The 22084-nt window shown below is 45.4% G+C and overlaps 1 protein-coding gene and 1 pseudogene across 2 annotated transcripts in view; both read left to right on the top strand.

Moving 5' to 3' along the window:
• The first annotated feature begins 241 nt into the window (after positions 1-241).
• On the top strand, positions 242-6017 carry LOC118928070 (thyroid receptor-interacting protein 11-like; annotated as a pseudogene).
• Positions 6018-17307: 11290 nt separating this feature from the next.
• LOC118928069 (leucine carboxyl methyltransferase 1) overlaps positions 17308-22084 on the top strand; it is a 67974-nt gene continuing 63197 nt past the window's right edge. The window contains exon 1 of one of the 2 annotated variants that reach the window (XM_036916906.2): positions 17308-17609. In XM_036916906.2, the coding sequence (XP_036772801.1) occupies positions 17500-17609 (110 nt within the window). In that variant the 5' untranslated portion in view covers positions 17308-17499. The remainder of the gene's footprint in view (positions 17610-22084) is intronic. The other variant, XM_036916908.2, reaches the window with a different exon arrangement.

Below are 22084 nucleotides of genomic sequence, written 5' to 3' on the forward strand. Positions count from 1 at the left end.
GCAAGGCTCTGGAGGGGCTGGTCACCAGGATGGGCTGTTAGTAAGGTCCCAGGGCCAGGCCTGGCCGTTGCCCAGTGCCCGGCCAATGGAAAGCCTCCGAGCAGGTGTTGCCTAAGAATGCCTCATTGTGTTGCGATTCTTAGCCTCCCCCGGCAGCCCTTCTGGGACACTTGGTGGGATTGTCCTACTGAGCTGGACGCTTTTCATGGAGCAGACCAGGTCAGTTCTCTGACTCACAACAATGTCCTCCTGGCTTGGTGGCCGTGCCTCTGGCTTAGGCCACTACCGAGGACAAGTGGGCAGTGGTGTGGCTACCTTTACTGGATACATCTCTAACTGAACCAGAGAAGTGCTGACGAAGGTAATGGAAGAGGTAGGAGAAGGGTCTGAATGTAATAAACCTGAGAGTGAAGTCTTTCACAGAAACCTTTAATCAGAGAATGAGAGACTTAAAATTCTTCTTAGTGGTCTAGATGAGAAGTATGAAGCCTCAGAGCTTCAAATAAAGCAGCAAACTACTAGTTACCACTTCAACTACAACACAAAGAGGTAGAAACCGAACTCCTTAAAGCAAGGCAGACAGGGCTAAAGGATGAGCTGCTGAAGCTACAGTCAGCCCCAGTGTCAGTAAGTCCCGAGCTGGTGGTGTCCGGTCAACCACCGCATCACCTTTATTGGGTTATGATGTCAATCATGCTTCACCTCTCCATAGCAATGACATGGACTTTGCTGACCTCATTTGGTCGCAGCAAGAAATAAACAGGTTGTCCAATGAACTTTTAAGACTAGAGGCTGAAGTTAGTCATTGGAAGCATTTTGTCAAGCTTTTTACAGCAGGAGGGGCAAATTGCTTTGATGTCAGTGAAACCTACAAACTGCAAACTACCATCAAGGAATTTGAACACACTCAAAATAAGGAAATGGAGGACCATCAGCTAGAAAGGGCAATACTGCAGAATGTTCATCAACAGAAATTGGCAGAAATTAGTCTTAGGTTTCAAGTCAATGACTATGAAGAAAGAATTGAAGAACTGGAACATATGCTGCAAGAGGGTGACCTGGTAGTCTCAGAAACTCGTGATCTTAAAATTCATGAGATACAGAACACTCTTCACGTTCTACAAGCTGAAAAAGTAGATTCTACCAAGAAAATCGAAAAACTTGAAGACCTAATAAAAGACATAAATAAAAAATTGTCTTCTGCAGAAAATGAGAGGGATGTTCTAAGGAGAGAACAAGACCAGATAAGAAAGAAAAGAGAGAATTGGAGAATGTGAACTGCAGCCTTATGTTAAGAGGCAAAGTGACACTGTGACAAATTCTCCCACGGAGTACATTTGTGAAAGAAGTGTTCAGACTGAAGCAAGCACTGTCTAATGCTGAAAATGAAATGATATGACTGAGTAACTTGAATCAGGATAACAATGTCATTGAAGACAATCTGAAAGAAACTTCACGAATGAGTCCAGGTTTTAGAAGAGAATTCATTATTATGTCAAGAAAAGGAAGAACTGCAAGTGTCCCTTTTAAAATGGAACAAGGAGTGTGAAGTACTTGAACCTACAGTGACAAGAGACATGAATTTGGATTCAGAAGTAAATAAGTTAAGCTATGACTCAGAGACCAAGAAACAGAAATTTCATCAGAGTCTCACTGAAAAGGAATTACAGACAGCTGAGTTAGGAGGGTCAGGCCAACAGAACCAAGAAGCTACAAAGCACATGGTTTTGATGAAAGATCACCTATCCAAACAACAAAATGAAAGACACAGTATCATTAGTAAACTAAAACAAGAGTTAGATGATGAAAAAGGGAGAGTTTGTCAACCCAGAGATGATAAAATGAACATGACCAAAGAGCTAGATGCACAAAAAGAGAAGATAATTCAAAGTGAATCAGCTGTTTGTGATCTGCATTTAGTCCAGCAGAAGCTTGAGGTAAAAACAGAAGATTTAGTAGATCAGCTACATCAGGCACAGAAATATAATTTAAACCTCCAGAAGGAGAATTTTGCTCTTCAAGAACATACTAAATGGAACAAGCTTTCTGGAATCAAGAATGAGCTAACTCTGTCTCTTAATCAAAACTCTGGCAGTAATTTTACAGATTACTTACTTAAAGAAAAGGAAGCTCAAGTTAGAAACTAAATAAAAACTATTTTGGAAATGTAAGAGGTCAGTGACAATTTAAACAAAGTTGATTTGGATCTCCATATGGAAAATGAAAATTCGGTTTGGGAGCTTTAAGATGTAAGACATCGGTGGGCAGAAATTATTGTTGCTCACAGAATTCTCTGGAAAAAAACACTATATGGAAGCTTTAAAAATGGAAAAAGGGCAGTTATAGGCACAATTGTGTCAGAAGAAACTGTTGGAAGAAACAAACAAGTATGAGCAAACTATTAAAGAATTGTCAAATACATGTAAGCTGGTAGCTCTCCCTTACAGCAGGAGCGTGAGTGTTTAATTAAACTTAGTCAAGAGAAAGACTGAAATTTCAGAGCTCAGAAAGAATGTAGAGCAGATTGATGCTGACCACAAAGAAACTAAGGAAATTTTGTCATCTAGTTTAGAAGAGCAGAAGCAGTTAGCACAACTGCTAAAGGAGAAAGAAATTTTTATTGAAGAAGTAAATTCAGAGCTGCAGGAGCATAAAATAAGTATACTCAAACCTTAAGAAAAATTGAAATTTTATGGCAAATCATAGGGGAAAAAGACGCAAGTCTCGCCTCCATAAGAGAAGAAAATAGTCAACTGAATGAAGAATCAAAACAACTGAGAGAAAAGAGCTGAGGTGCCCCTAAAACACTGGACACTATTATAGAACTAGAATCTGATACATCTCAGCTGAATGTGATAAAAGGTAACCACGGGTGAAAAAATGAAAAATCATCAAAACAAACTGAAGATCAAAACCAGAGTAAGATGCAACTCCTTCAGTCTTCACAAGGACAAAAACAGGACATGGATGATCTTAAACACCACCATGGACAAATGCATTCTAAACACAGTCAGCTCTTCTAAGCAAAAGATGAGGAAATGAAGAATTTGCAAAACACAGGAGAACAAATCAAACCCCAGTTGCCTGAAAAAAGCCAGCACATTCAAACAGAACATTCTGATGTTTTTCAAGTAATAAAAAGTCAAAGTCATAGTATAGAAAATGGACTTGAAAAGCACTGTTTACGTAAAGCTGAAACCAAAAGATTAGGAAAAGGAATAGAAGAACAAGAATTGGAAAATAAACTTTCAACTTTATGAAGGATAAAGAATATTCTTTTAACTGAAGAGATAGATCAGCTGTCCAAACATGAGATTGCTAAACTCACTCAGATTGTCAGGCAAAAAGATTTGGTGATACAGGGTTTACACACCAGAATATCTTCAGTTTCCTACACACAAGATACTGAGGGGCTTCAGCAGCAATTGCAAGCATATGCTTTGGAAAGAGAACAAGCCTTGGCTGTTTTAAATGAGAAGACGAGGGAAAATAGTAGTGTAAAAAGAGAAAAGCACAACATGATGGATATAATTGTTCCCACAGAAACAGAACTCGTGAAGCTGCAAGGTGAAAATAAATAACTGTCTGCTAGGCTAGAACGTTGTGACCAAGATGTGTTTAAAGAAACAATACACAATTTATCACACATCATTCGAGAAAAAGATGTTGAAGTTGATGCACTGAGTCAAAAATGTCAGATTTTATTGACAATTTCGCAAACATGCAACACTGGTACCGAGCTTAGAGGTGTTCATATGAATCAGTTTGGGGAACTTCTACAGGTACGTGATAAGTTCAAACAGCAAGTTAAGGGAACAGAGGAGTGGAAACAGCAGGTGCTGACCACAGCACGTAATGTGAAGAGTGAGTCAGCTCAATGTCAGAACGACCTTTGAGAACCTCAGGCACGCATTTTCCCTGAGAGTGATTATTCTAAACTACTGATGAGTGGCCCTGACCTGGTCCAAAATGATGATGGGAACTCAAACTCTAGAATTTCAAGGTGGAATTATCACAAATTCAACTTGGCATAGGGCAGCTTTGTGATGCCAGTGATCTTCTCTTAAGTCAACTTGACATTCTTTCACTAGAGCACTCTACCGGTTCGCTTCCTTCAGAGCCAACAGACTCCTTTAAGGCCACTCGCCTGATATATTGAGTGAGTCTTCTAAGTTGCCCCAAGAAGAGGTACAAGAGCCAAGAAAAATCAACACAGGAAAAAGATGCAACAATTAGAGCCCTCCAGGAAGAGAATCAGAGATTGTCTGATTCAGTTGCTGCGACCTCTGAACTAGAAAGCCAACACCACGAGCAAAATGACTCAGAAATAAAGCAGCTCAAGGAGAAACAAGATGTTTTGCAAAACTTACCTGAGGAAAAGGAGCCCCTAAGCAAAGCAAAAAGTGATGGATTACTTTCTTTAAATGAATATTTAAATGAAAATTTCATCCACTAACGAAGTGGATGAAAATGAACTTTTGAGACAGGCAGTAAAAAACGTAAAGGAGAGAGTATCAGATTTTGAAAATGATGTATGTCAGTTAAAAGAGGACAATGTAAAACTAGTAGAAACATCTCAGGAGAAGGAAACTGAAAATCAGGCACTACAGGAGACCAATATGCGGCTTTCTATGACGTGGGGAGAGAAGGATTTCCAGTATGTTGGCATGAAGGAGAAGGCTTTTGCTTGTGAGCAGCGATTGAAAGACAGAGAACAGGGCCAGACTGGGGAATTCAGTCAACTTTTCAATGCAGTGACGTCACTGCAGGGAAAGACAGTTCTGTTTCAGCAGGAGAGGCATGAAGTAACGGTACTGTGACAGAAACAAGTGGAAAACTGTGCCTTATGGAATGAAGTTAAACGTTTATGTGACAAAGAATCACACTTAACCCAGGAGCTGGAGAGATCGCGTACCTGCGGTTTAGAACTGGAAGATGCCCGTGACCGGGAAGCTGTGGTGGCAGAACAGAAAGCCGCTAAACTAAGAACAAAAGTGACAGCATTGGAAGAAAAGTTACTGTCGTCGGCTAGGGCGATGAAAAAGGTCAGCCAGAAAGCCGCTTTGCAGGTAGAGTCATTGAAGGACCAGTTGGATGCTGTCACCAAGCAGAAAGAGGAAACCGTGTCCCAGCTTGCCACCTCACAAAAACAAGGAAAGCAGTATGCTCAAGCCCTAGCCGACTCGAAGGTGGTACTGGCCGAGTGAATGGGAAAGGCAGACCGTCTCAAAGGAAAACTGAGCTCATTAAAAGGACTTTTGAATGAAGCGCACGGACAAGCAAGTCGAAGAGATGAAGAAACACGATGAGGTCCAGCAGGAAGTGCTGGATGACGTACAAAGGAACCCGACAAGAGTGCCAGGGTTGTGCTGACGAGACCTTTGAAGTCTTAGATGTGTTCTCAATCCAGAGACGTGACAGTACTTTAAAGAAAACCAAGGCACTGTGTGTGTGTGCACCTTACCACCAAATGGCCTTTTGCAAAAGGTCCTAATTTTATGCAGTTTAAAAGTGTTTGTCAAGGTGGATGCTTGTTGAGGAAGAGGCAGGCTTGGGTGGGACTGGAGGCTGTGGGCAAAGGACACTTCAAATGTTGTCTGTCAGGCTTTATGTTTTTACAAGGAGCAGGTACTTACTGTACCTCAGGTAAGAAAAACATCAGCTTGTGTTAATGTCCAAAAAGTGTAAAGGACACAAGTGCACACTCCTTGTGTAAGATAAAAGGTGAACAGTACATAAGTACAAGATGCATTGTTTGATGCCTTGACATCTATTTAAACCTTGCAGATGACCCAGACTTTTAGGGAGCAGGAAAAGTTCTTCCCTCAAAAGTGAAGTTGGTCCTTGACCAGGAGGGAGGGGTGGTAGTGAAAACCATAAAGTATGTGAACTCCCACTGATGTTCCGTCAGTGGATCCAAAAGGTGTCCCCAGGTAGCCAAGGCGTTCAGTGGGGTGGGTGACATCTGCCAGCATCACGGCATCTGCAGATGGACAGATGACGGGGCAGGCCACCCTCACCTGCAGGCAGAACATGCCAAAAGGTTTGACTCCATCCTGTAGCAAGGAGGCCTTGGTGCCCATCTTGAGCTACTTCCATGACCCAAGTCATAAAGGACAGCTGGGTTTGGAGGCTTAGGGAGTGTGAAAGATACTATTTCCCGATGACGCCAGTGCATGGACTGCAGTTGCTGCTCTAACAGTATATAATGCAGGGCCAAGGAAGGCATTACTTGCACGAGACCAGTGGACAGCTTACAGATGTCATTTATGGTCCAGAGACTCCAGGAAGCATGAGAAGAGGTTGCTAAAGCCTCTTTCCTGGGCAAGTGTCTGAGGGCACTACTAGGAGTGCCTGCTGATTTTCATTTGAACACATTCTAGAGCCTTCTGTCGGTGGGGCCACAGTCAAGGCTGGCTAATTTATAAGCATCACCATAAATGGGCTTAAGTAAAATTTGTAAAGAAGAAATATGTTTCCTGTAAAACCCAAAAAGTACTAGAACATACTGGACATTGGTGTACTTAACAAGTATATGAAACAAATGTCCTCAAAGGAGAATTTAATAAATGAAAGTCATACCTGTTTTCCTGAAGAAAGGTAGAGCAATGCAGTTGTGATCCTGTCTGCAAAGACTGTGTGAGAGCAGAAGAAGAGTTTAGGTACCCTGTGGGTAAAAAGGTCAAATGTGTCCATTCAGAGGAGAAGGCACTGATGAGAAAAATGAAGAGTGGGGAGGGGAATGCAGTGTTCAGCTTCCCTCCCCATCCAAACCCCCTCAACACGTGGCCTTCATGTAGTGTTGTTGCTTCCCATCACAGCAGAGGCCTAAACTTGGGATCTAGGGGCTTGAAACCCACTGCAGCCATGGACATAGTGATCTTACTGGCTGTGGGCCTCAGCACTGGAGAAACCGACTGGCATCCCACAGATGCAGAGGAGAGTCGCCTCTGGGGCCTGCCACCTGTTCCCTGTCCCCACAGCCTCCCTGAGGGTCTGTACCGCATATGATTGGGTGGGAACAGAAACAAAACCCCATGGCTTCACGTGGCTGGGAACAAAATGTCCTGAGGGCGTTTGTACAGAAAGTGGGCTGGGGAAACATTCACACAGCGTAGAATGTGGGGCTGCAGCTAAAGATGGTTTTGATCCATCAGCTTCTGGGTTACAGGCCCTGTGTCTTTCCTCTGCACCAACTCTGCTGTATTTACTGTCTGGCACAAAATCTCAATCTTCAGGGTTCTGAGAAAGCACCCATGTCACCCCTTGGGCACAGTGAGGGTGTTTATTTACAGCTAACATAAGCCTGGGATCCTTAAACCATACAGCCATTGCCATGGGAGCCCCTATGCCTGATGGTACTGATTTGAGACTATCTTGAGGAAAAAAAAGAGAAATACCAGCAGGGTGAAAAGATACTTCCGTATCCCCCATGTATATCCAATGACGAACCAACCAAAAAAAAGAGGACCTGGATATAGGGGGAGTAACTCCTCCACTCCTGCCTCAACCCTTAGGTGTCAGGTGAGCACAAGACATCACCAAGGAAAGCAGCCACACAGGAGACAGGTGACGTCAGTGCCTGGCTGTTGTCATCACAATGAGTGCAGAGGCAGCCAGGGAGACAATCTTAAATCTTCCTGGGGTTGTGGCCCTCTTTCTTAGCACAAAGACAAGGAGTCATACTCAGGACTGTGCTGCGGGCATACTTTTCCAAACAGTGGCTGTCTGGCTGCCCAAAGCAGCCAGTGATGGTCATCGAGTTAGACACAGTGACCAAGAGCGTGAACCCGAAACCCATGTGGGGAACTGAAGCGCCCACCAGTTAGGGAGGATATTGTATTGTCCCTGTCCTCAGTGGGAGTGCAGGGGCACCTTACTTCTGGATACAGTCAACAATAATTCTTGCCATGTTGGCAAGAATGTGACCAGAGGGCAGCATCTGATGGGGACATCCATTTCAGATAAAATAACATGTGCTAATGCACAAACTGGTGATTCTCAGTTACATCCCAGATAGTAACTGCTGCCTAATGAAACAGTCAGTCAGCAAAGGAGCAGTTAGTTAAAGCCAAGCAGGTATCCTCAGCTGAGCCTGGGCCATCCAGTTTGTGATGCCAATTGTTTTATTCACCTCAGGTTCACTCCCCTGATGAGATTAGTGCTCCAGACATACAGGGACAGCTGAACACAGGACACTTATCACTGGACAGATGGGATTGATGACAGTTTATCAGTTTATCACATATCTTACAGCCCATGGGAAGAGCATGCCACACACCATGAAGTGGTACACAAGGACTGCATTTGGAAAAAGGGTGAACAAACTGGCTTGGGAGGTGGACGTTTTAGTAGCAAGAGGTTGTAGAAGCAACAGAGACCCTGCTATTGCTGCAGGAGTGTGTGATGAGCTTTCCTGAATAATTCCCTTGGCTGGTAGAGAACTGAAGCCTGCTACATGGGAATAACCAAGCACTGTGTCTGATCTGTGATCAGAAGGGTTATTTGGCAAGGAGAACTTATTGGTGGGATAAGAAGGGGTAGGGAACATGCAGTTAGGCCATTTGAAGTGACTTGATTTTGCCAGATGCCACAGCAGCCTCTTAATATTGAATTTTAATTTCAGCCTTTTATACCATAAGAAGTTGTTCTTCTTAGAACTTAATTGAATTTATCAATGTTACCGTATGCAAACTAAACATAAAAGTCAGTTGTATTCCTGCATATAAGTAGTCAGCATGTGCACACCAAAGTTAAAAATACATTTACATTTAATAAGAAAACTAAAATACTCAGGGGCAAATTTGATAGAACATGTCCAGGATTTCTGTGCAGGAAAGTGTCCCACAGTGATAATGGAAAGGAAATTAGTGGAGAGATATACCATGTTCAATAATTGAAAGATCAAATGTAAGAAAGATGTCATATAGAACAATGAACCCAGAAATAGTCTGAAAAAATACAGTTTATTGATTTTGAACAAGGTGCAAAAACAATTCAGTGGAGAAGAGGTAGCCTTTCCAAGAGAGTATAGCTATTTAAAGCCTGTGAGGAGACTACAGGTCAAATACTTGTAAAACAGGACCAGTAAAGAAGGAAGATAATGGTTTGACTGAAGTACTACAAGGTGGTGATGGGAGGGGAGGGATAGTTTGCACCCAGGGGAAGCTGCAAGCACCTGGTGACAGTTTCTTTCATTTTTCTGAGTTGTTTCTGGCTGATTAGTTCCACAGGCTCTGTTCCTTCAGCCATCATTTCCCATACTGCAAACTCACATGACCCTTAACTGAGCATATAGTGCTCCAGACCCCATTAGCAGCATTTTCAGACTATAGGAGGTGGCAAGACCACTCTCTGTACCTCCAAAGTACATCCTCCCAGTTGAAATCTGGCAGAAAAGAGCTCTGCTGGACTTAGCAACTCCTGTTCTACTCCTGGGATTCATTCTGATTTGACCAACCTGGTTACCACGACACACCCTCACACACCTAAAGTATAGTGGTGGGGTGATTAGTGTGTGATTGGCCAGGCCTTCATTAGGTTCCACCTCTGCTGTCTGGCATGGAGCCTCAAGTGATCCACATGATTTGAAATGTATTTTGGTTCTGCATAACAAGCTCAAGGTATTGCTATCAAAATGATACCACATAGTGAAAGCAACAAATGTCTACTCTAGCCCCATGTGGGGGACATTTTGTGGATAATGCCCAGCTTTTTGGCCCCAAATTAATATTCAGGCCGGTTTTAAATTTAGGTTTTGCTTAACATGTCAGAGGATGCAGATTAGTTGGCAATGACCTTTCTCTGGTTGGGACATCGTTCACTACTACTTCCCTGTAGTGTCATATTTGAAGGCATCATGCAGCCTGACATGACTACACTTGCCATATCCGGACTCCTTTTTTGTCATAAAGTCCTAGTCCCTTGACCAGGAGCTTAGATGGTGTGGGGAAGTTGGGGTTCCTATGGCCTGGATCCTCACTGAACTTAAATCACCTGATAATGTAACTGGCCTGTTGCTAGGGTACCGCTTCCACACCCTTAGGCAATAAGCTATTATTGCACTATATAGAGAGCTCGGCCCAGTGCTCTGGGCGGATGCAGAGACGCTAGTGCTCAACTTACTGCTGGGAGAACAAGCCGGGTAATAAACCCTTTCACCCCAAAGAACGTTTTGCTGTCAATTTCTTTCATCACATTGAGTCCATAGTGAACTTGCCCAGGGTTAAAACCCATTGGCAAGACAGTTGCCATAGTTGGCAGGGATTAATTGTTGACCAAGGAAAAAGACAGGCTGCCTTTATAGGATGGGTGCTTCATCATGCTACCCCTGCGAATGGGGAGACAGTGGATTGTCCCCCAATGGGTATGTAGTCTTGAGGTGGCTTGCCTTCTAGAGAACTGGGCGTGACCCCAGGACTGGTGGCAAGTGGAGGTGATAATTAAGGGAGGAGGGGAAGCCCTTGGTATAGTAAGTAGGTCTTTTGAGAGACAGAGTGTTAGGCTGTGGGGACTGTGGGTTGGCTGCTTCTCACAGTATTAAAAAAGTCTGCAGAAGAGAAGGACATGCTCCTGAAAAAGACCCAAGAAATAGTGGCACAAGAATGTGAGCTGCAAACTTCTGTGGATTCCCTGAAGAAGGAAATGGCATTAATGCGAGAGGAGGCAACAGGGGAATGCTGGCAGTAAGGTGCCATTGAAGAGGTAAAAGATTCTTTACAGAATGAGATGGCAGTGCTGCCATGTGCTCTGAAGGAGGAAAAGGCCATCAAGGAAAAAGATGAACTCCTGAGGGAAGTACAGGTGGAGGCGTCACTAGAACACCAGCTGCAAAGTATTGAGGTGAAGGTAAGAGAGCTGCTAAAGATTGAGCTAACATTGCTGTGAGGCACAGTAGAAAAGGTAAAAGTTGTAGCAGAGGAGGCACTCAGGAGAGGGGAGAGAAAGGTGCCATCAGCCTCGGAAATGGAGGAGCTGGGGAAGGATGAAGGGGTGGTGCCGGAAGCACTGACCCCTCCTGTATTGAAAGCACACCCAGTGGTTGTAAAGAAAATAAAGACTCAGAAGCTGAAAGTTCCCTAAGGAGAGGAGCAACCCTCTTCCCAGGTCATGGAGCACTCTATGCTCCGCCCCTATACTCAGGCTGAGCTGGTGGATTTGGGCTCTTGGTTTAGGCAGAAGCCCTCAGAGTCAATATCAGCTTGGCTCCTGCGTCTGTGGGACTTAGGGGTGGATGGAATTGTTCTGTCAGGATCAGAGATGGGAAAGCTGTCTTCCCTGACAGTGCAACCCACCTTGAGGCAGTGATTAAAAAATGCACATCAGATCCCAGGGAGTCACTCCCTCCTTGATTAGCTTATGGCTGCATTTTGTGCTGTGTGGCCCAATCCGGGTGATCTACCATCCTCTCCTATTAGATGGCAGATGTATGCTGAGCTCCAACAGGTGTTACGAGAGGTAGGCATAAGAAATGCCATCTGTAGTCCAGAGAATTATGGCCCAGATGAAGAGATTTTCACTACTGGGATGAGAAATATTGTGCTTCAAATGGCTCCCACATCCCTCTTTGGGTCTCTAGTGACTATTCTTTCCCCTCACTTAGGGCAGCCCATAAGCGAGGTGATACTTACAGTAGCAGACTTAGGAGAGGCTGAAGCAATGAGAACCCAGAAAGAAATAAGGTCTGTTACTCACAAAAATAACTTACAGGGCCCCATGAAGGTTATGAGGACCCATATGTGGTTGATTTAATATGGGCAGCACCAGATGGAAGGAAATTAGATGGGAAGTCAAATAGGATCTTACTAGAGCTATGGCAACAGCTGAAACCAGAGCAGCAGTTCCAGCCATTAAGACCAAAGAGGCAGAGGTCAGAGACAGAGCCACAAGTCCGGCCTATGTGTTTGCAAGACTTCCTGCTGGAGAGCAAGCCAACCTCACTTGAGCCCACACACGAAGATGATTGGGGAACATGGTTTGACTGAGGGGAATGTTGAGGTATCTGCCCTGAGGGACTAGGGGGTACTGGAGGCCACATGTTGAAATAGCTATCCATTGGTCCCCGGTGAACATACAACATGTCCTGGCTCTGGTGGACACCGGGGCTGAATGTTCACTGATTCATGGTAAACCTGAAAGGTTCCCTGGGACCCCCACTATCATAGATGGATATGGGGGTAAAGCTATCAGAGTGAAAAAAGCCCATATTCCTTTGGGAATAGGACATCTACCCCCAAAAGAGTATACTCTGTATATATCTTCTATCCCTGAGTATATTTTGGGGATTGATATCCTGCAGGGTCTATCGTTGCAGACCACTGCAGGTGAGTTCAGACTGAGAGTATGTGTGGTGAAGGCAGTTCTGAGGGGACATGCTAGGCACCCACCCATAGCTTTGCCTGTGCCTCAGTGGGTAACTAATACCAAAAAATACAAACTACCTGGAGGGCATAAAGAGATTGGAGAAACTCTCCAGGAGTTGGAAAAGGTGGGTATTATAAAGCCCACCCATAGTCCTTTCAATTCCCCAGTGTGGCCAATAAAAAAGTCAGATGGCTCCTGGTGTATGACTGTGGATTACAGAGAATGGAATAAAGTCATACCCCCTATGCATGCTGCTGTTCCCTCTATTGCAGCCTTGATGGATACCTTCAGCCATGAACTAGGAACATATCATTATGTGGTAGATCTTGCTAATGCCTTCTTTTCTATTAACATTGAGCAGGAAGGTCAGGAACAGTTTGCTTTCATGTGGGAAGAATGGCAATGGACTTTCACCATCCTTCCACAGGGATACCTCCACAGCCCCGCTGTCTGTCACGGACTTGTAGCCCAGGATTGACTACATGGGAGAAACGGGTGGTGTGGCTATACCATTATATTGGTGATGTCATGCTCACGTCTGATTCTTTTTCAGGTCTAGAAGGTGCAGCACCTAGACTGCTGCAACATTTACAGGAGAAAGGATGGGCTGTGAACAGTACTGAGGTTCAGGGACATGATTTGTCTGTCAAATTCCTGGGGGTCGTCTGGTCAGGTAAGACCAAAGTTACACGAGAAGCAGTTATAGATAAAAGTCCAGGCCTTTCCTACCCACAACTGTAACATTGCTACAGGAGTTTCTGGGTCTTCTAGGCTACTGGAGAGTGTTTATCCTGCACCTGGCGCAAATTCTGAAACCCTTAAACCGATTGGTAAGAAAGGGCATCAGGTAGGACTGGGATGAGACATGTGCATCTGCCTTTACCTACAGCAAAATGGGCAGTCAAGGTGTGCAGGCCTTGAGTGTGATAGACCCATCAAGGCCCTGTGAGCTGGACGTTCATGTGACTGAAGACAGTTATGGCTGGGGTCTCTGGCAGTGGCTTGAACAAACTCGCCAACCTATTGGATTCTGGTCACAACTCTGGAAAGGGGCAGAGGTACAATACATTTTGATAGAAAAACAACTAGCTGCCATGTATCACGCCTTGCTGGCTACAGAAGCCATCACTGGAATGGCCCCGATAAAGGTAATAACCACCTATCCCATCTTGGGGTGGGTATGAGACTGGACCCGAAAGCCAAGGAGTTTTGTGGCACAAACGCCCACACTGGCCAAGTAGGGTGCTTACCTACAGCAGCATAGTGCCCTCTCTAGTAGCCCCTTGAGTGAAGAACTCCAACGCTTATTGGGGCTGGTGACATATACTAGTGAAAAGCAGGAAGAACTTGCTTTTGAACCATTAGTAGCAGAGAGTCCCTATTGGGAGGGAAGAGCCCCTACACCTGAAGATGTATGGTATACAGACGGCTCCAGCCATGGGCAGCCTCCAGAATGGAGGGCCATAGCTTTCCATCCTAAGACTGAGACCATATGGATGGAAGATGGTGAGGGGAAGAACAGCCAATGGGCAGGGTTGCAGGCTGTGTTGCTTGCGATCAGCCAGGAGCCCTCCCCTATAGTTGTCTGCACTGACAGCTGGGCTGTCTATTGGAGCTTGACCCTGTGGCTACCAACCTGGTACCATGCCAACTGGCTGGTTGGTCATCGACCCCTTTGGGGGCAAGAATTGTGGCAAGACTTATGGGCCTGTGATCAGACTAAAAGAATTACAGTATACCGTGTGACAGGTCATTTGCCACTGGCGTCCCCAGGAAATGAAGCAGATAAATTGGCCCAGATATGTTAGTTAGAAGGAAAGCCTGTCTCTGATGTATCCCAGTGGTTACATCAGCATTTATTGCATGTGGGGCAAAAGGCAATGTGGGCTGTAGCCCATTGGTGGGGTTTGCCTTTGACCTTTGAAGAAGTTAGTAGAGCCTGGCAGGAGTGTGTCATATGCTCCAATAGGAACTTACACCGAGTTCCACAGCAACATGGGACAATAGCTAAGGGGCCTATACCCCTTGCAGGTGGCAGAAAGACTATTTGGGCCTCTGCCTGTGGCAGAAGGATATCAGTATGCCATGACTTGTATGTGAACACAGCTACTGGACTTCTGGTTGTTTTTCCTACCCGTTGTGCAGACCAACAGATGACCAAAAGAGGCCTGGAGTGTCTCTTTGCCACATATGGCCAACCACAGGTAATTGAGAGTGATCAGGGCACCCATTTTACTGGACATACACTGCAAGAATGTGTGTGACAGCTGGGAATCAAGTGGAAGTTTCATGTGCCATACAATCCTACTGCAGCAGGCATGATAGAGAGGCACAATGGCTTGTTAAAATCCGGAGTAAAGTCAGATACCAGTTGTCTGCAGGGATGGTCAGTCCACTTATGGACTGTGCTATGGCTTTTGAACGAGAGACCCCGAAAGGGAGCCCTGAGCCCCACAGACATGTTAACACATATGGCTGCCTCCCCTATACATTGGCAAGTACAAACCAAGGGAGAATCACTGAAGCTGAGGTTCAGCCACCAGAATAATATCTTACTGCCAGCACCAGCTGCACTGAATCCCGGAGACTCCATTGAGTGGATGAGGCCTTGGACCTTTCGACACATGGACCAATGATGGCTGGCTCTCCTGGCTCCTTGGGGACAAGGCCTGGAAGCTGGCCTCCTGTGTATTCCTGGAATAACAGCAGAGTGGCCCCCAAAGGTCACAGTAGTATATCCTGAATGACCAGAAGGTAGGAGCCTCTTATTGGGGAGTTTTGTTTTATCATTATGGCCAGTGCATGCACCTCCAGTAGCACTATATATAGACCCTTCAGTAACCCCCATGGGGAAAGGAGTAAAAGTATGGTGTACTAGACCTGGAAGGGACCCCCTTCCTGCTACAGTCCTATCACAGGAGCACTCTCTTGCATGCATCCTACCTGATGGACAAGATTTGCCTATGTTGGCGTCATTAAAACATGATTCTTATCGCCCTAAGGTCTTTGTGGATTAGGAACTTTCTCTGGCTTGAGGATTATTATAATTTTTGTTCCATGTATCAAAATCTTGTTGTATCTTAATTTTTGTTATTATCTCTAAGTTGTTGTTATCCTCTGTTGCTGTTGTGGAATCTGGTTACAGTGCTCCAGCTTTCTCGCACAGGGACCATTGAAGAAGATTGAAAGCGTGTAGATGGTAAGGCGAGAATCCTGGAAGGGTGGAGTGTGGGGAAGTTGGGGTTCCTATGGCCAGGATCCTCACTGAACTTAAACCACCTGACAATGTAACTGGCCTGTTGCTAGGCTACCGCTTCTACACCTTTAGGCAATAAGCTATTATTGCACTATATAGAGAGTTTGGCCCAGTGCCCTGGGCAGAGGCCAGAGATGCTAGTGCTCATCTACCGCCGGGAGAACAAGCTGGGTAATAAAACCTTTCACCCCAAAGAATGGTTTGCTGTCCATTTTTTTGGTCACATTGAATCCATAGTGAACTTGTCCAGGGCTGAAACCCATTGGCAAGACAGATGGAATGAATTAGCTCTGCTCGCAGGAAGCCTTTGTGGTGTCTCAGTGAAAAACTACTCAGAATCCTCTGAATCACCAGGTTTTTCTGAATCCCAGGCTCAGTAATGAACACATCAAATAACCTAGCTGTATCAATGTATGTGTCTCCAACTTTCGCCAGTCACCCTCGGCCTCACTCTCACACCTATGGGATGAACACCTTACACTACTTGCTGTTGACATTTACTTCCCACTAACACCCATGGATCGTGTACACTGCCAAGCTGGAAGACTCTGCTTGTTCCATAGTTTACATTACTTTCTTGACAGAGGACCAAAGAAAGTGGTGTATTTCATCTTATCAACATTCCCCCTGGCAAAGCTCCCTAATTCAGCCTTTCCCAGTGTCATTTCTACTTTGGGTATCAATGAATAGTTGTTCCTCCATTGAAAACTAAGCAAATATTTGATATCTGATCTTGCTCCAAAATATGTGTACTGGGTTTCAGTTACCACTGTATGTGTGTGTGTGTGTGTGTGTGTGATCCAAGGTTCTTAAAGTTTGAGTGTTTCTGTTCCCTGCTCCTGATAGATAATGAAATGGAATATACAAACACACTTGCCCATTTACCTAGAAAATGGTTTCTAAACAGTCCAGCCCCAATATATGTAATGAACATCTTGAATATACATCATAATGAGACAAGCATGTGTGAACCCACCCCAGCTTGGGGAGTATGGAGGTGTCGATGTATATCCTCCCCATTTCCTTCCCCTAGTGTTCTCCCCTCTCCACTCCCTAAAGGTCACAAATATCCTGATTCTTTCCCTCTCCCGTATTCCTTTACGTTTTTGTATAATGTAGAACCATCTATTTATAGTTCTGTAAACATGAGTTTTGCTTGCTGTGACCTTTAAAAAAAGGTTTTATTTCCTTTACTGAATATTACGTTTCTGAAACGCAGTGGCTCTACTTCATGCATTGTCAGTGCTACATAGTTTACCAGTGTAATCGTTTTCCACACATTCCTTTCACATTTCAAAGGCGATCATGTGTGCAAAGCCCTTAGCACAACCCCCGGCGCAGTCGGCGCTTTGTTCAAATGTTGAATGAGGCTGAGCCCCGACTCACTGTAGCACTGACACTTGTTTTCCCGGCTGCATTGTCTGCCCTTCTCCCCAGTGCTGAGGGTCCTGCTGCTCTTCCACCAGAAGTTAACCGTTAGGAATTTCGCGAGCAGCTGTCTGAACTTTGGCGTCTCTGTGCGCACCTACGCCTACAATTCCCAGAGAACACTGCGGCGCACCTTTGCGTCATTTCAGTTTCCTTCCTCGTCCCGCCCTCGGCGGCTTCCAGATGTGTGGGCGGGGTCTCAGGAATTCTCCAATGAGCTCCTCAGCAAGCGGAGGGGGCGGGGCCTTTGTCCTGGGAGCGCCTCTGCAGAGGCTCCTGTAAACCGGGAGATTGCTGGGGCGCCGGCGTGCGCGGCGTCACTGAGCTGCGCCAGCGGTGCGGTGGAGCTGGGCACCTGTCCTGCGATCTCCGAAGCTCGATCGTTTCCATAGCGGCGGTGGACCCCGCTCCCATGTCCTAGGTGCTTCCAGCACCCCGGACCCGCCACGCCCATGGCCACTAGCCTGAGGAGTCCCTCTTTCACCCAGTGTTCTTCGTCCCCCAGCAGCACAGACGACGAGGGCGTGCGTGGCACTTGCGAAGATGCTTCTCTATGCAAGAGGTGCCAGCGGGGCGTGGGGTTAGGGGCCGTCCTCCCGGGTCGGGGGCGTGCGTGTGGTGGTGCCGGGGCCTAGGTGGGAGGCGAGACTGTGTCTACGGAGTACCCCGGTGCGCCGCCAAGTACCCGTCCGCTCGTAGACCCTCGCTGCCCACCTGTGAAGTACACAGAGCAGTAGTTCATTTATTTATGAAGTCATAGGTACCTAACCTCCGTGTGCCAGTGCACGACTGGGCGTCCGTGACTGGGCGGAGTGCGCTGAAGCAGGCAGACGCGGTCGTGGCCTTCTTGGAATAAAGTCTTGGGGAAAGACATACGTGAAGGAAATAATAACTACAGTTTTGATGCATTAGGAGAAGTGCTGTTCTCTCTCTTTTATAGGCTGCGTTCCACTAGGAGTTGTCGCGATCTCATTGTGTACCTGAAACTCAAGCGAATCATGGAGGGAACTGGACTGTCCAGGGCCACATAATATTTGTGTTCAGAGCCCGTGCTTCCCCAGAACTCTTGCTCCTATGCTACAGCAGTCTACACTTTTAGAGGTGCAGTGAGGATTGGGAGCGGGTTCGGGCGTTGGGAGCATAGGTATGTGTCACACGCCTGAAAACATTAAAAAAAATGTGTGATGCTTGAGTGTACATCATTCGTGCATTCATTTAACACAATTTATTGAGAGCTTACTTTGTGCAGGGCCCTTCCTTTTGGCTGATAGGTGGGTGCTCAGATTGAGAACACGTGATGAATAAGACCCACAGGGTGTCTGACATAGTGGAACTCACTTTTTGGAAAAGACAGGAAGCAAATAATTACCCATGAAATAACATAAATACAATATTTTGTTGAGTGCTGTGAGTGTTCTATTGGAGTTTGTAATTTAGGCAATAATGTGTAAAGGAGAACAAGTCTAAAAAAAAAATAGGTATGTAGGAGAGTGCTCAGGCAGAGCAAGTTAGGATTGTGGACTGTTACATGAACTGGAAAAATGCCCTTGAACCTGGGGCCACATAGGGACTGTACGGTAGAGAAAAATTAAAATTTGGGGTTAAGGCTTACACTTTTTGTAGCTCCTGGAGACTAAGGCTTGTAATTGAGAACATGGACTCAACACAGAGTCTGTCAAACTGATCCTAGCTCTGCCACTTACTGGCTGTATAAACATGGGCCATTCTTTAAGTTTCCTGATCTGTAAATGGGGATAATATTAATACCCATTTCATAGGTGATTGTGATGTTTAAGTGATATTTAATAGCAGCCAAGCACTTAGGAGCAGTTTCTGGCATAAAGTAGTTGTTAGTGTTGTTTGAGTAAATAAATAAATACATGCATGAGTATTAAAGACTTGGAGGCAGTCCCTGGTGAAATGTATGCCTTTAAATGAATTACACTGAATTTTATTTATTCTTCAGTTTTCAGACACCACTGACCACATTTTTGCATTGTTGAATTAGAAATAATTTGCTAAGAGAATCTGCAGTACCATCAGAACTATCATAGGTAAATAAAATATTTTTCAGTAGCACATTAGGCTTAGGTTTATAGAATATTTATGGATAATAGCTGTCTAGTATTCATTAGTAACATTTTTTGTAACATTTAAAGTAATTAGGTATAAAACCCTTCAGACACAAGACCTAAATAAAAACTGTGTGACTAAGAGCATGCCTTTCCTTGACTCTCTGTTGGATAGTTTGTGTAATTTCAGTTCTCCTCTGCCTCAGTTTCCAATGCCCTGTATGTTTACAGACTTCCACACATCATAGGTGAGGTCTGAGTTTGAAACTGCAGAGAATCGTAAGCAGTAGTCCCCAGCCCAATCCCAGTAGTGCCCATCAGGATAGCCTACGGGGCTTTAAACACAACGCAACACAACATTCAGGGCCTACTCTAAACCCACTGAATCGGAATCTTCTGGAATGGGTCCCAGTGTCTGTAGACCAGATGTGTTTGTCATCTGGTTGCATTTCATCCAAAGCTTTTTTGCACTGGGTTTTTCCTCCTCTGAAAAAGCATGTCGACAGATTGGGAGAATACATAAGTTAATGTTGAAGACGTTTTGCAGTACTCAGTGTCTTTCAGGTTTTGTGATACTGTGATCTGTTTCTTCGCTGTAGTGTGTGAAATCCTTAAATTTCATCCAGAAGGCCTTTCACTGAATATGGATTCCTTGCATGAATCATGGGTTAATTACTCTCTTTCTGCCTTGGGCTCCTTGTCTTTGAAATGGGGATAATGCTAACATACCTTTTGGATGTGAAAATTGAATGAGATAATTGATGCTAAGCACGTAGTACAGGACCTGGGACAAGGTGAAGCCTTCAATAACTCATTCTTAGTAGTTTTGATTTCCCTCTCCTCTGACTAGTATTTGTTTGACATTTCTGTGTATATATCATAGTCACCCTGGCTCCTGCCACCCTGTGTTACAGCCATAAAATCCCTAAAATAACATTTAAAAAGCCAGTTAGCTTCCCGGGTCCCTACAGTTCTGTCACTTCTTTTAGTTTGCTCCCTCCTTTGGTCCAGAGCCTTTCTGGGGGTAACTCTGATGTTATCTGTCAGAAAGGGGTATCAGGAGGGTTAAATGTGGAGTGCATTCAGCAGAGCTCCTCACACAGCAGGGTCCAAGGTTGGTGGTTACCGTCATTATCACCAGCCCCATCGTCGTCATATCACCACCACAGACTTGGGCTGTCCCCTCTACAGCCTTATAGCTGGAGCTCCTCTCTTGGATTGGAGAGCCTGGATTTGCCTAATGTTTCTACTTGAGTCAACATGTCTCTATTGAGAACTTAATTATAGCTGACTCTCCCCACTCCCCATTCTCTCCTCTCCTAATCTTCCCCATCATGCTGTGTGCCTGTATCAGTTCTCCACTCTCCTGGTTACCCAGGAGTCTGCTCTCCACCCCCAAACCCTCACTGTGTCCCCTAAAATTACCACTCCATAGTCACTGCCTTGTATTATTTCCTCAGCCTCTCCTTAGCCATTCCCTCCCTTCTTTGCCTTCACCCTGGCCCTTCCCTATGGATATCCTTTCTTGAAATGGAGCCTCATCTCCTCAGACGTTGCATACCTCAGGATCAGGGGCCTCAAGATTGCTGTAGTGGACCCTTTGCACCCCCATGCTGTTCTTTGCCATCCATGGTCCCAGCTGGAGCACCTTGTCCTCCTCTTTCCTGTTTTCTCTTGCTCCTGGTCCTTCACCTCATTCATTGAGGACTCGGGTGCCTGGCCCACAGGCACCTTCTCTGCCCCAGTGCTTGCCATCATCCTGGTTGACTTAAATGACCATGTGGAGGACTTAGCCTACACATGGGGTGCCCGTTTTCTTGAATGCCTTGTCCGCAGTGATTACCTCTTCTCCTCTTCGTCTGTCACTGTTCCTTGCTGAGACCCTTAATTTCCCTCCTGGTGCTGCACAGCACCCTTCAGCCTCAAGCTCTTCTTCCCGCCCTGCTTGGTCAGCTGCATCTGTGGTGGCCTCAGTGTATTTTCCCTCGGGACCTCCATGTGTTTTTCCTGTCTTCTATTTGCGTTCCTCTGGGTTGTTACCTTTTGTCTTGCCAATGGGTTTCAGACCCGGGCAAGTTTGCTATGGATTCAATGTGACCAAAGAAATGACAGTAAACATTCTTGGGGTGAAAGGGTTATACCCAACTTTATTTCCAGATGGCAGGTCAGTCACTAAAATCCCGTTCACTCAGAGCGAGTCTGCATGCAGCAAGCCGGTCTCTGCCTCTGGGCCCCTCTGTCCACACAGCCGTCCTCTGGGCCTCTGTCCTTGGTGCTGCCACCACTCCAGCCTCTGCTCTGCTCTCCTGCAGCCTTGCGGCCCTGCCACCATATTGTGCCCAGAGCACTGGGCAGAGCTCTTTATATAGAGTCAACAGCCATGTATTGCCCACAGGTGTGCAGTGAGCTAGTCAACCAGGGCCAGCTAAGAATCCTGACCACAGGAACTCTATCCACACCTTTCCATTGAGCTTAGATTTCACCGTCCATCATTCATCCTTGCCCTTCATCCTAGAGAATCCCAACCCTGGTAGAACCAAACTACCTTTGTTTGCCTTGAATACAGGTGGTAGAAATCACACAGCAGAGCATTCATGTCAGCCGGCCTCACCTGTTCCTTTACAGAGCCTGACCATTGCAGTATGCTCCTCTAGCCAACTTACTTTCACACTGCCGAGAAACTTAAATCAGACGTTTTCCACTTAAACGTCTCATTTACACCACCCTTCCTTCATTCTCAAGATAACATGGATGATGTTACAGGTACTGCTTAACATAAGAAATGTAAACCTCCAGACTGGAACTCCATTAATTTCCCTCTAAAAAATGTAACCGTCTGTTCCTACTCTGACAGTTGTCAGTCCTCCAGCAAATACCACTGGAAACACAACTAGTTAAGTTGGGTTAATTAGACATTGTAATGAAGGAACCTCACATCCTGGGGACCTCAGGGCCGCATCAGTAA

This window comes from Manis pentadactyla, chromosome 10, assembly GCF_030020395.1.
Source record: "Manis pentadactyla isolate mManPen7 chromosome 10, mManPen7.hap1, whole genome shotgun sequence".
In the NCBI taxonomy this organism is placed as follows: Eukaryota; Metazoa; Chordata; class Mammalia; order Pholidota; family Manidae; genus Manis; species Manis pentadactyla.